General features: G+C 57.1%; 1 protein-coding gene across 2 annotated transcripts in view; it reads left to right on the top strand.

Annotated features, from left to right (window-relative positions):
* Positions 1–12,738, top strand: part of PRKCB (protein kinase C beta) — an 82,259-nt gene that overhangs the window by 43,867 nt on the left and 25,654 nt on the right. For both annotated transcript variants that reach the window (XM_059484426.1, XM_059484425.1), the window contains exons 5-9: positions 1,153–1,281; positions 7,653–7,809; positions 8,238–8,372; positions 10,140–10,236; positions 11,825–11,971. In XM_059484426.1, the coding sequence (XP_059340409.1) occupies positions 1,153–1,281; positions 7,653–7,809; positions 8,238–8,372; positions 10,140–10,236; positions 11,825–11,971 (665 nt within the window). The remainder of the gene's footprint in view (positions 1–1,152; positions 1,282–7,652; positions 7,810–8,237; positions 8,373–10,139; positions 10,237–11,824; positions 11,972–12,738) is intronic.

Here is a 12,738-nt window from a genome sequence, read left to right as displayed (position 1 = left end):
GATCCCCTGCATCCCCCCGCAGCATCCTGTGATCCCCTGCATCCCCCCGCAGCATCCTGCCCTGCCCTGCATCCCCCTGTGGCATCCTGCACTTCCCTGCATCCCCCCACAGCATCCTGTGATCCCCTGCATCCCCCCACAGCATCCTGTGATCCCCTGCATCCCCCCACAGCATCCTGTGATCCCCTGCATCCCCGCAGCATCCTGCCCTGCCCTGCATCCCCCTGCGGCATCCTGCACTCCCCTGTACTCCCCTGCATCCCCCCACAGCATTCTACGGTCCCCTGCATCCCCGCAGCATCCTGCCCTGCCCTGCATCTCCGGCATCCTGCACTCCCCTGCACTCCCCTGCATCCCCCCACAGCATCCTGCCCTGCCCTGCATCCCCCACAGCATCCTACGGTCCCCTGCATCCCCGCAGCATCCTGCCCTGCATCCCCGCAGCATCCTGCCCTGCATCCCGCAGCCTCGCCGCTCTCCGCGCTGGCTCCGAGTGACACCCTGTGGCCGGGGCCGGGCGCTGCAGCGGGGGAATCGCTGCGCGGGGAGCAGAGCACGGGGGCTGGCGGCGGAGGGAGGGGATGGATCGGTGATTTTCCGAGTTAATCCTGTGTGTTCCTATTTAAGGGGACTGGGACAGGCAGCGTGTGCGAGCTGGGCTGCTCCCTGCTCAGGGATGGGGAAGCTCGGCTGTCTGGGAACAGCTTATTCCTTAGAACCTTGGGAACCCTGCCAAGGGGAAGCGAGCTGCTGCAAAATGTAAATACTGATATATGGGTCTCTATAGATAGATAGAGAGCTCTCCGTGCCTCTCCCTGTGTGTGCAGATACTCGGGTAGGCTTTAATGCCCCTTTTGGCTCCTGCTGGATCCAGCTGAGCACCCTGGGGGTGATGGGGGAGAATTTTAATGAGCCAGCAGAACTGAAGCAGCTGAGTGAGGGCCCAAAGCCGTCTGGGGTCTGTCGTGCAGGGCCCAGAGCTGCTGGCAGGGGTTCCTGTGGGTTATTGCTGAGCCCAGGCTCTGCAGAGCCTCCAGCTGCCCCTGCAGATCCATTTGCCCTGCGTTCACCCCTCACATCAGCCCGGTTTGGGAGGGGGGCAGGCTGTCCCCGTGCCCTGCTCACCTGCTGAGTGTCCCCTGTGTCCCCCAGCCTGCATGATGAACGTGCACAAGCGCTGTGTGATGAACGTGCCCAGCCTGTGCGGGACCGACCACACGGAGCGCCGGGGCCGCATCTACATCCGCGCCGACATCGACAAGGACGTGCTCACCGTCGTAGGTACGTGCTGCCAGGGCTGCCAGGGCTGCCAGGGCTGCCAGAAGCATTGGGGGCAGGAGAGTCGGGATGGACGGAGACGAGAGATCTCTGCAGGCAGGTCGTGGGATTTGGGGTTTATTGCACAGGGCCTGGGTGCAGAGCCCTGCTGGGATTTGGGGTTTATTGCACAGGGCCTGGGTGCAGGGCACTGCTGGGATTTGGGGTTTATTGCACAGGGCCTGGGTGCAGGGCACTGCTGGGAGCTGCCACAGCTCAGAGCAGGGCTGAGAGAAGAGAGGGGGAGAGAGGATGAGAGGGTAAGAGTGTAAGAGAGCAAAAGCATAAGAGAATAAAAGGGGTAAGAGAGCAAGGTTCCCGTTACAATACAATAAATCTTCTTCTGTGCTGACTATTCTAATTCTCACTAACCAATCTAGTACAATATACAAATCCTACAGCATTTACATACAGCCTGTAAGAATCATTACATTACCATACTGTGTTACATATTAAACCCTACAAACTCCTCTTTGGGCCCCTTCTGCCAAGCTGTAGGGTCTGCTCTGACCCTTGGGCCTGTCTGCAGGCAGAGGGTGTTGAGATCACCTTCAGCTGGCCACACCATTGTTTTCCAGTTGTTCAGTAACTAAGGTATCTCGAGGCTTGCTTTCATTTCAATCTCACTTATAGTTTCCATATTCTCAAAATCTTTTGCCAGGCAATCATATTTATACGGCTTTCCTGTTCCATCTTCCCCAGCAGGCTGGGCAGGGGCTCCTGCCCACACGGGACCAGGCAGCCCAGGGCAGGCTGAGCCAAAGCCAGGGGTGTGAAGTGCCCCGGGTGGGTGGGACCCTGACCTGGCAGCCCCGGGTCCTCCTCCATGCCCCTGCCCTCGGCTGGCTCTCCCTCAGCCTGGCTCCCACATCCCGGCACAGTCGGGGGAGCTGTGACATCCTGGGTTGGGTCTGTGGGATGGGGGTGGCTCCGTGGTGCTCCTCGCTGCTCTGGTGGGTGCTTGTGTCCCCCGAGAGCCGGCAGGGCTGTTCTCAGGAAAAACAGCAAGTTGTTCAAAATGTTAATGAGAAACTGGGAAAAGTTGTGGAGGACTTCATAATTTATTTTTTGGTGGATTTGTCCTTAAAGAAGAGCCTCAGTGAAACAGGCAGAGCTATGTTTGCACAGGCCCTGCTTCCCAGGCACCCTCCTGAAGGTTGGACATAGTGATCTTGGAGGTCTTTTCCAGCCCTATTGATCCTGTGGCTCCCTCCAGCCTCCATCAGATGCCCGTGGGTGCAGATCCCACCCTGCTGCTGGCACCACGGGCTCCCTGTGCTGTATTCCCACCACCCCAGGGGCAGGGAGGAGCTCCCAGCCCCGTTCTGTGCAGCTGGATTCCATCTCTTCAGCTGGCTTTGAAAGGCTGGTTTATTTCTGGCCCGCTCTGGAGGTGTTGGTGCAAACGTGTCAGCTGTTGGCTTTTCCAGAAAGGAAGGGAAGCGTGCTGAGCTCTCCAGAGCCGAGTGGGAGTGCTTTGGGAGAGGAGAAATGGGCACTGGGGAGCCCAGGTGGCCCCAGAGCACAGCGGGCACCCAGCCCTGGGGAGATGGAGCCACCCAGGGCTGTGCTGGCACTGCTGGGGAACCAACTGGAGCCCTGGGATCTCACAACAGCGACAGTGCGGGGCTGGAGCGTGGCCAGGGAAGGGAATGGGGCTGGGCAGGGGCTGCAGAATCCCTGAGGGAGCCGGGCAGGGGCTCAGCCTGGAGCAAAGGGGGATCAGGGGGCCCTTGTGGCTCTGCACAGCTCCTGCCAGGAGGGCACAGCCGGGAACAGGGACAGGAGCACAGGGAACGGCCCCAGGCTGGGCCAGGGCAGCTCAGGGTGGGATTTTGGGAGAATTTTCTCCTGGAGGGAGTTAAAAGCCTCGTGGATGTGGCACTTGGGACATGGGACAGTGCTGGCCTGGGCAGTGCTGGAGCAGGGGCTGGACTGGATGGAATTTCCCGAGCTGAACAATCCCTGCAGGGCACGCTGGGGAGTGCTGTGGGAGTGGGCAGAGCCAGGCTGCTCTGAGCAGATTGCAGGTGGGAAATGCCCTTTGCAGGCTCCCCGCAGGAATCCCAGCGAGGGCGAGTTCTGTGGGGGATGAGGGGGATGCAGGGGGACGGAGCAGGATCAGGGGGATGCAGGGGAATGGATGCAGGGGCATGCAGGGGGCTGGAGAGGGACGCAGGGGGTTGAAGGGGGGATGGATGCAGGGGGATGAGGGGGATGCAGGGGGCTGGAGAAGGATGCAGGGGGATGAGGAGGATGGAGAGGGATGCAGAGGAATGGAAGGGGATGCAGGGGGCTGGAGCAGCCCCTGAGCCCCGCGGGATGTGAGGCAGCACCGTGAGCCCGCCCTGCTCCTACCGCTCGGGAAAGCGGGGCTATTGCTGCTGCTGCTGGGGCCACGTTCCCCTCTCCCCCGGGAATTTGGGGTCCGTGGAGCCGGAGCAGCCGCCGTGCCGCGGGAAGGTGCCCGGTGCCTGCAGGCGGCAGCACGGGCACGGCCAATTCTGCTTCGGTTCTGCTGTGGAGCTGACAAACCTGCAGGGTGTGCCCAATGCTCCTCCGCTCTGCGCTTTCCTCCTCTCCTACTCTGGGTTTCCCTTCTCTTTGCAAAGCTGCTCTTTCTCTCCTGGTGGAAAACTCAGATTTTCACAGAATCATCGAGTGCTGGAATGGTTTGGATGGAAAGGGACCTTAAAATTCATCTCCAGAGCTCGTGGGCAAGGAGATCTTTGACTAGACCAGGCTGCTCCCTGTGTGTGTGTGGGGCAGAGGATGCCCTGTTTGTGTGTGTGTCTGTGGGGCAGAGGATGCCCTGTGTGTGTCTGTCTTGTCTGTAAGGCAGAGGGTGCCCTGTTCTCCTGCCCGTCCCTCAGAGATGTCCCTGTGCCCATATTCCCAATGTTCCCAGCAGTTCGTGCCCAGTTGAGCCCCCCCCGGCAGCCCTGAACTTCCTCTTTACCCACCTGATGAGGGAAAACAGTGACCAAAACTGAAACCAATTATGCTGATTAGATAAACAAGCTGGAAGTGCATTAATTAATAATCACCGGCCCGGGCAGATGCAGCTGTAATGAGTGCTGTGCCTTTCCCATTGTAGGAGCACGCACAAATACATCCTTACCAGAGCATTAATTAGCTGTTTTAACTCACAGGGTGTTAATGAGAGTGCTGGGTGCTCCTGCCCTGGCTGTTGGTGCTGCAACTCAGCCCAAGCTCCATGCCCTCCAAATTCCCAGCAAGAGCTGTGGGATCGAGGGCAGGAGAGGTGATGGGCTGGGATGAGGGCCTGCAGGGATCCAGGCTTTGGGAGGGTTTTAGCAGATCCATGGAATCCTGGAATGGTTTTTTAAAGACCATCTGGCTCCAAGCCCTTGCCATGGGCAGGAGTGGGTTTGGTGTGGGGCAGCACCGGGCTTGTTGTGGGCAGAATTGGGTTTGCTGTGGGGCAGCACCGGGTTCGTTGTGGGCAGAATTGGGTTTGGTGTGGGGCAGCACCAGGTTTGCTGTGGGGCAGCACCGGGTTCCTTGTGGGCTCTCTTTTCATTTCCCATCAGAGGGAACCCCACGTGGCAGAGCCAGGAAATCTCTCACTGGGGTTTGTTTGTGCAGTGCATCAATCTTGCCTGTCCTTGAAGGCCTGGGGGCTGGGGAAGGGCCCTGCCCTGGTGCCAGAGCCTCAGAGAGCTCCTGGCCTGCCCCCCGTGCCCCCCATGCTCGGGGTGTGTGTCAGACTGATCTGCTCCCACCTTCCAGGGACTCGTGGGTGTCTCTCCCCAAGCTCTGCAGTTACAGCTGCCAGAGCCATTCAGAGATTTTGTCTGATCTGTTATTGAGAGGCTGCTGCAAACTCGGCAGAGTGAATTCAGGTATCATTCACCCTGGCACAGAGGTGACAGTGGCACTGCAGCAGTGTCCCCGTGCTGTGTGCAGAGCAGGCATTGCCCCCCTGAGCCCCCCACCCCAGACACACCCAGGGCTCACCAGCATCTCCCCCTGACCATGCTGAGCCCCCAGTGCCATCTCCTTGGCCACGCTGGGAGCCCGGAGTGATTTAGGGCTGCCTTTAAACGCAATCATAACATCCTTACTCATCTCTGTTAATAATGATGTTACTGCTTCTTAACGATGCACGGAACTGTCAGGATGTGAGAGGTACAGAACTGTTTTACATCAGATTTAGCTGTCAGATGAATGCCATAAGTGCTGGCGAGGAGCGCTGCTCCCCTGCCGTGAGGGATCGCTGCTGTGCCACTCCACGTTTTCATTTTTCCTTCGCTCCATTGTTGCTTTCTGCTTGAAAACTCAGGGAGTTTCTTAAGGTCAAGCAGAAGCATTTCGGGTTTTTAAACGAATAGATAAAATTATTCCCATTAATGAAATTCTGAGGCCTGCACGCTGAGATAATAACATGAGGTAATCAAATCTCATGCTTCAGGGCATAAACTGATTAACTGCAGGGCCAGGACGGCTTCTCCTGCTCCTTACAGGGGAGAAGGACAAACAGCAGAGGGCTGTTCATGGGTCTCCAGAGGCTGTGCTGGCTCTGGGACAGTGGCACACGGAGCAGAGTGGCATTGGTTCGGTGTGACATCATTCAGTGAGGCATTGGCTCGGTGTGACATCATTCAGTGTCCCCTCCCAGTGAGGGGACCCCAGACTCTGCCAGCCCTGGTCTCCCTCTGCTGCTCCCATGGGGGTCCTGGGGTGTTTCTGCTGCCCCTGGGCAGGAGGAGGGTGAGAACCACCCCAGTGCCCTGCCCTGGTGCTGCCACCTGTGCCTGGCACTGCCCAGGGGCTGTCCCTGGGGCTCCCAGTGCTGCAGGGGCACTGAGAACACGTTTCCATGCTGGATTTACAGCCGGGGAGGGGACAGGAGGCAGGAGGAGCTCGGGATGGGGTGTGTGGGGAGCCCAGGCTCAGCAGGCACTGGGAGCATCGTTCCCCATGCCCTGGCAGCACCAAGGGAGCCCCAGAGGGTGGCACTGGGTGGGCTTTAGGGTCCTTTCTGATCCAAACAGCCCCAGGAGTCGGTGATTCTGTGCCAGCATCCCCAGCTGGTGCCACCCTCAGGGCAGAAGGGGCTGGAGCTGCTGCAGGGCCCCTCAGTGTGGATGGATGGGGGGGCAGCCACGCTTCCCACACCTCTGCTGCCTCCCAGGCTGCTCCCAGGGCTGTCACCTTTGATAAATGAGCTCGTTTATAAACGCAGAGCTGAATTTTGGCCGCGAGTTCGATTCCATGGAGCTGGAGATTGGGCAGTGCTCCGGGAGGACAGCAATAGATGGCAGATTTGGGGGCATTAATTTGCTTTTCAAAGCTCTCTGGTCCCCAGCCTCATCAGCAATTCCTTGCTGGTCAGTTGGGAGCTGGGCAATTGGTTTTACCCTTTTCTCTGAAAGTACCTTGGGCATCCTGTGGTGCTGCACATGGAGCTGGAGTTCTGTCCTCCTCCTCCTCCTCATGGGGTTGGGGGATGCACTGAGCCCCTGTGAGCCCCACAGAGCTGCTGCTGGGATTCCAGGCTGTTCCCAGCAGGGCAGGACCCTCTGTGCCTGATCCCTGCTCTGCCCCTCCTTACCAACAGCTTTTCCCCAGGTTATGGCTCAGCTCCATCCTGACCCATCAGACTTCCCATCTCTGCTATCCGTGCTCAGCCCGGGGGGAAGATAAGATCCTTCTCCTGGCAGACAGACCTTTTTGGACTTAATCTGGGCGAAGAGACTCAGCTCAGGCTGGCTGTATTTAATTTGCCCAAGCTGCAATCCAATTAGGAGCAGCTGAGTCACCTCAGGTTTGCTCTTCCCGCTCTGCTCCCGCTTCCTGGAGCAGCTGCTGGCCCCAGAGCTGGGCAGAGGATGGAGCCCCTGGCACCCCAGGGCCACGGGGGGCTCCAGGGGGAGCTGGGGGATGGATGTGGCCGCTCCTGTGCTGCCTTTGGGCTCCTGCTCCCACCTCCCTGCCATGGCTGCTCCCGCTCCTCGAGGGCAGCTCCAGCCCCAGGCCCCCACAATTCACTGCAGTTCTGCTTCCCGGGGGCCAGGAGGAAACAGATCAGCTTTAAACTGCTTAAAGCCCAGAGCAAACAACAAACCAGCCTGTCAGAAAGTAAAAATAATCTCCTGAGCCGACCCTGCAGCCTCCCCCATGCACGGGAGCTGCGTGTGCTCGGCGCTGACGGTGTCGCTCCTCATGTAATGCCCATGTCTGCACAGATCCAGCCTAATTCTGCTTTTAATCACTATTTTCACACTTGCTCTTGGCACGCAGGGAAGTTGTCAGTTGTTGGGTATTTTTATAGCTGGAATGCTGAATTTAATCCTTTTTTTCTTCCCCAGTAAGAGATGCTAAAAACCTAGTTCCTATGGACCCTAATGGCTTGTCAGATCCCTACGTGAAGCTTAAGCTAATCCCTGACCCCAAAAACGAAAGCAAACAGAAGACCAAAACTATCAAGTGCTCCCTGAATCCTGAGTGGAACGAGACATTTAAATTGTAAGTACAAGGAAAACGTTTAAATTTCTAAAGTGAATTTTCTCACCACCAAGAATTCATGTGGCTTTATTTGCTCTGATTTAATTATTCAGAGGCATTGAGCTGACTCAAGTGAGAAATTATTCTTTTTTGTTCTGTAAGGGACACAGAAGCACCCAAAGCTCTGCCATGACCCTGCTCAGAGCAGAGTGTGTCTGGGCAGGAGCTCTGCGCTCTCTGTGAGGGTCAGATGTGCCCTGAGATCAGATGTGCCCTGAGATCAGATGTTGGAGACCCCAGCAGGCCTGGGGACCATCCCTTCCCTTGCACCCTGTCCATGTGGAGCGTGGGGGGCATGGGGTGAGGGAGCAGCTCAGGGTGGAACCATCCCCTTTGCCATCCATCCCTTTTGCCAACCCTTTCCCACCCCTTTCCCTTCTCTCTTGCAGCCAGCTGAAGGAGGCAGACAAGGACAGGAGGTTGTCTGTGGAGATCTGGGACTGGGATCTGACCAGCAGGAACGACTTCATGGGCTCCCTGTCCTTTGGCATCTCTGAGCTGCAGAAGTCAGGCGTGGATGGATGGTGAGATGTCCTTGTTCTGTCACCACCAGGGTCACAGAGCAGCCCAGGGTGTTTGTGCCTGGGATGGGGCAGCCCCTCAGACCTCACAGCTGCCCTGTGCTCCAGGAACCCTCCCAGCTGCACGGATGGGGCTGCTGAGCATCACTGCTGCCACGGGGTGTCTGTGTGGCACCAGGGCATGGACCATGGACTGCCTTTGTGTGACCTCCTCCATGGCCTGGGGGGCTTGGGAAATGGAGGGGAGGAACACAGACAGAAGGCTAAAAGATAATAATGAAAACTTATGACTCTCTCCAGGGCCTTGACACAGCCTGGCTGTGATTGGTCATTAAATCAAAACAATTCACATGAAAACAATCAAACAGTGACCAGTTGGGAAACAATGTCCAAACCACATTCCAAAGCAGCAAAACACAGGAGAAGCAATCGATAATTATTGGTTCCATTTTTCTCAGAGGTTTCTCGGCTTCCCAGGAGGAGAATCCTGGCGAAGGGATTTTTCAGAAAATGACAGTGACACGGTGGCATTGTGCTGGTCACCTGCCAGGCCCTGATGGGGCAGGGCTTCCCGTCTGGAGGCCAGCAGGGAGCTGCTGTCCCTTGCCAGCTCCCAGTCCCCTGTCAGGGTGTGTGTGTGCCATGCACTGCCAGTTCCCAAAGCCCCTCCCAGCCTGTTAAAACGCTTGGAAGTGGAGATCTAAGTGGTTTTCCTTGTCACAGTGCTGCCTGGATAACCTGCAGGAGAAGGAGCTCTGATCCATATTTCATACCCAAACAGCTGCAGTTAATGGAGGAGCCAGCTCAGGGCAGAGCCTGGGCAGGCAGGGCTGTCCTGGAGCAGCCCCTGGCATCGCACCCGGTTCACCTGGGCTGGGCACACCTGGGCTGTGCCCCAGCAGGGTCAAACTCCTGCCAGCTGAGTGGAGTTCCCGTGATTTCTGACCATTGCTGCTGAAGCTTTCCTCCTCCTTTGTGGAGCATCCTGTCTGTGTGCTCAGGGTGGCAGTGCCAGCCTGGCACGTGCCATGTGCTGTCTGTCCTTGTGGGGCAGCTGCTGGAAGGGCTTTGCCCACACCTGTGCCCATGGCTGTAATGAGAAACACGAGTTTGTCTGTGGGTTTGGATCAGGACAGCACAGGAGCACCAGTGCTCTGTGTGCCCACCACAGCAGGCAGGGATGCACCTGTGACAGTGTTCACAGGGGTCTGAGGATGAGGGAAGAGATGAGGATCTGACTCCGTGTTTCAGAAGGCTGATTGATTATTTTATTATATGTATTACATTAAAACTGTACTGAAAGAATAGAAGAAAAGGTTTCATCAGAAGGCTGGCTAAGAGTAGAAAGGAAGGAATGATAACAAAGGTTTGTGGCTTGGTTCTCTGTCCAAGCCAGCTGACTGTGATTGGCCATTAATTAGAAACAACCACATGAGACCAATCCCAGATGCACCTGTTGCATTCCACAGCAGCAGATTATCAATGTTTACATTTTGTTCCTGAGGCCTCTCGGCTTCTCAGGAGGAAAAATCCTAAGGAAAGGATATTTCATGCAAAGATGTCTGTGACATGCACCCCCTGGGCTGGGGGGTCCCCAGGACACAGAGGGACAGAACATCCCTTTGACCACTGAGGGGCTTGGGCTTGCCCAGGGGAGGGTTTGGGGGCTCTGCTGGCCTGGGAGGGTCCCCTGGGTGCTGTACAGGGAGGGTGCTGGGGCAGGGGGCCCTGCCTGCCCAGCCCTGAGCTGTGCCCTCTCTGTCCCTGCAGGTTCAAGCTGCTCAGCCAGGAGGAGGGCGAGTATTTCAACGTCCCCGTGCCTCCCGAGGGAGAGGAAGGAAACGAGGAGCTGAGGCAGAAGTTTGAGGTGAGTTGATTTTCCTTGGGCTCAGGGGTGTTCCTCACTGCCTGCCATGCCCACAGGAAGGGGCTCTCCCTGCCAGCTGCTCCCTGGCAGGGCAGGGACGTGGGGCAGGCTCCTGCTGCCCACAGAGGCTCCAAGGGGAAATGTCTGTTTGCTGCCTAATAAGCCATGGCAGTTCTTGCTGAATGATGGATCCAGACCTTGCTGAGTGAGCAGAAATTGGCCATTTCTCGGTGCAGCTGGAGCCTCCACAGAACCCCAGGAATGAGCGTGGTGCATCTGGAGACCCACATGCAATGAGCCTTGCAGAAATGAGAGAGTTGCCCTTATGGTTCTCGGCACGAACTCTGTGATTGCAGCACAGACTGGAGAGTTAGCTCCTGCTCTCCTTTCTCTTTATCTTATTTATACACAACTTTCCTCCTGTTCAGGGACTCAGTGTCAGGGCAGGAATCCCCCTCCAGCTGGGCTGTGATTGGTGCTGGAGTGAGGATGAGGAGTGGAGTGTGCTGGGGCCTGGGACGCGCCGGGGTCACCCCGATGGGTGTGGAAAGAGCCCATTGCTCAGGCTGGCAGTGCAGGAGCTGTTCCCGTGCTCTCAGGGCTGCAGGTGACCTTGAGAGGGGCGTTCTGCAGCCTGGAGCAGCTCGAGAGAAGCAATTAGAGGCAGCAGCAGAGGCTGAGGTTCCCCGGGAGGGGCTGTCTGCAGGGGCTGCCACAGCAGCAGCCAAATGGAGCCGCCGGGGTCGGGTTAATGGAATTTCACGCTAGGCTGAGCCCAGCACAGCCTCACAGTGCTGGGAGTGAGGGGGATAAATCCTGGGAGAGCCTTGGGGGAGCAGGATCAGCACAGCCCTGGGCAGGGGGCACCGGCCACTGCTGGGGGCTGGGGCTTAAAAATGGGGCTTAAAAATGGGGCTTTGTGAGGGGCAGCTGTGATGGCCAGGGGGCAGGAGGGGCTGTGTGGCTGTCTGTCAGGCTGTCTCTCAGGCTGTCTGTCTGTCTGTTCAGGAGGCTTTCTGTTCTGGACTGTTCCAAATGCGTTCGTGGCTTCCTCTGCGATCCCCTCCAGTTTCAGATGCAATCACAGGACATCTCCAATGAGAGGGACCACAGGGCAGCAATGGATGTGGGGCTGGATAAAAAGTCCCGTGTTTTACCTTCATGTATTTATGTTCACCCTTCTTTTTCTGGTGAAGAAGAGTCAGAGGCAGTTTTTGCCCCAAAAGAGCTTCCTTAGGGCTGTTTGCCATGCTCTGGATGGCTGGGCACAGGCAGGGTGGCAGGGCAGGCTGCAGTGTCCCACTGGCACAGGGGTGACCAGGGCCACAGGTGATTCCCAGCTCTCTGGCATCACTGGGATGAACTGGGAAGCAGCAGAGCAGTGCCACGTGCCGGGGCTGGTGGCTCCTGCAGAGCCTTTCTTGGTGCCCATCACACCCATGGAAAAGGCTCCCAAAGCTCAGGGTGGTTTCTGAGCTGGGAAGGAGCTGCTCAGGTGGGATTTGGGGAGAAGCCTGGGTTTGCAATGCCCATTGTCGCTGCTGCCCCCAGTGATGCTCTCCTCCCTGCCCCATCTCCCCCTCTGCAGAGAGCCAAGATTGGCACGGGCTCCAAGGCTGCGGATGAGAAGACACGAAATGCCATCTCCAAACTGGACAACAACGGCAGCCGGGACCGCATGAAGCTCTCGGACTTCAACTTCCTGATGGTGCTGGGCAAAGGGAGCTTTGGGAAGGTGAGCTGCCCCTGTGTCTGCTCCGAGCACCCATGGGGGCACTGGGAGCACTGCACACCCCCAGTGGGACTGGGAGCACTGGTATCACAGCACCCGGAGCCCAGCTTGGCTCCCTCTGTGTCCCACAGGGAACCCCATAGATGTCTGATGACACCACCACAAACTGCATCCTTTTGGGAAGATAAGCTGTGTATTTAAAGCTCTTTTTTATTTGGTTGGGGTTTTCTTCTTCTCTAACAATTACGAGTATATGGGACATTTTAATTAACTTCCCAGACTGGTTGTGAGCAGTAACAGAATTTCCTTCTCCTGGTGATTATGTGACTTGGAGCCTTCATTTTTTCATTTCACCAATCCCAGATGCACCTGTCGCGTTCCACAGCAGCAGATAATCATTGCTTACATTTTGTTCCTGAGGCCTCTCGGCTTCTCAGGAGGAGAAATCCCAAGGAAAGGATTTTTATAAAAGATGTCTGTGGCACCCCCGTGCTGTGGGTTGGCGTCCCGGGGTGCAGGACAGCCCTGTGCCCCTGCCCTGCTGCTCTCTCACAGGAATGTCCCCTGTGCCCCCTCCCAGAGCCCGTGCTGGCATCTGGGGGCTCCGTGCCTGTGCCGTGTCCCCGCCGCCTTCTCCCCCTGAATCTGAGCAACATTAGCAAACTCCTCAGCCAGCTCTGCCTTATATAAGGGAAAGTGTGACAGAAACTGTTCCCTGGAACAGCATGTTATAAATATGCTAATTAGCGCTAATTAAAACAGCACGTTGG

The sequence above is a fragment of the Ammospiza nelsoni genome, chromosome 17 (genome assembly GCF_027579445.1).
Source record: "Ammospiza nelsoni isolate bAmmNel1 chromosome 17, bAmmNel1.pri, whole genome shotgun sequence".
In the NCBI taxonomy this organism is placed as follows: Eukaryota; Metazoa; Chordata; class Aves; order Passeriformes; family Passerellidae; genus Ammospiza; species Ammospiza nelsoni.
The sequence above is the reverse complement of the archived record's forward strand: the minus strand, read 5'-3'. Positions and strand labels throughout refer to the sequence as shown.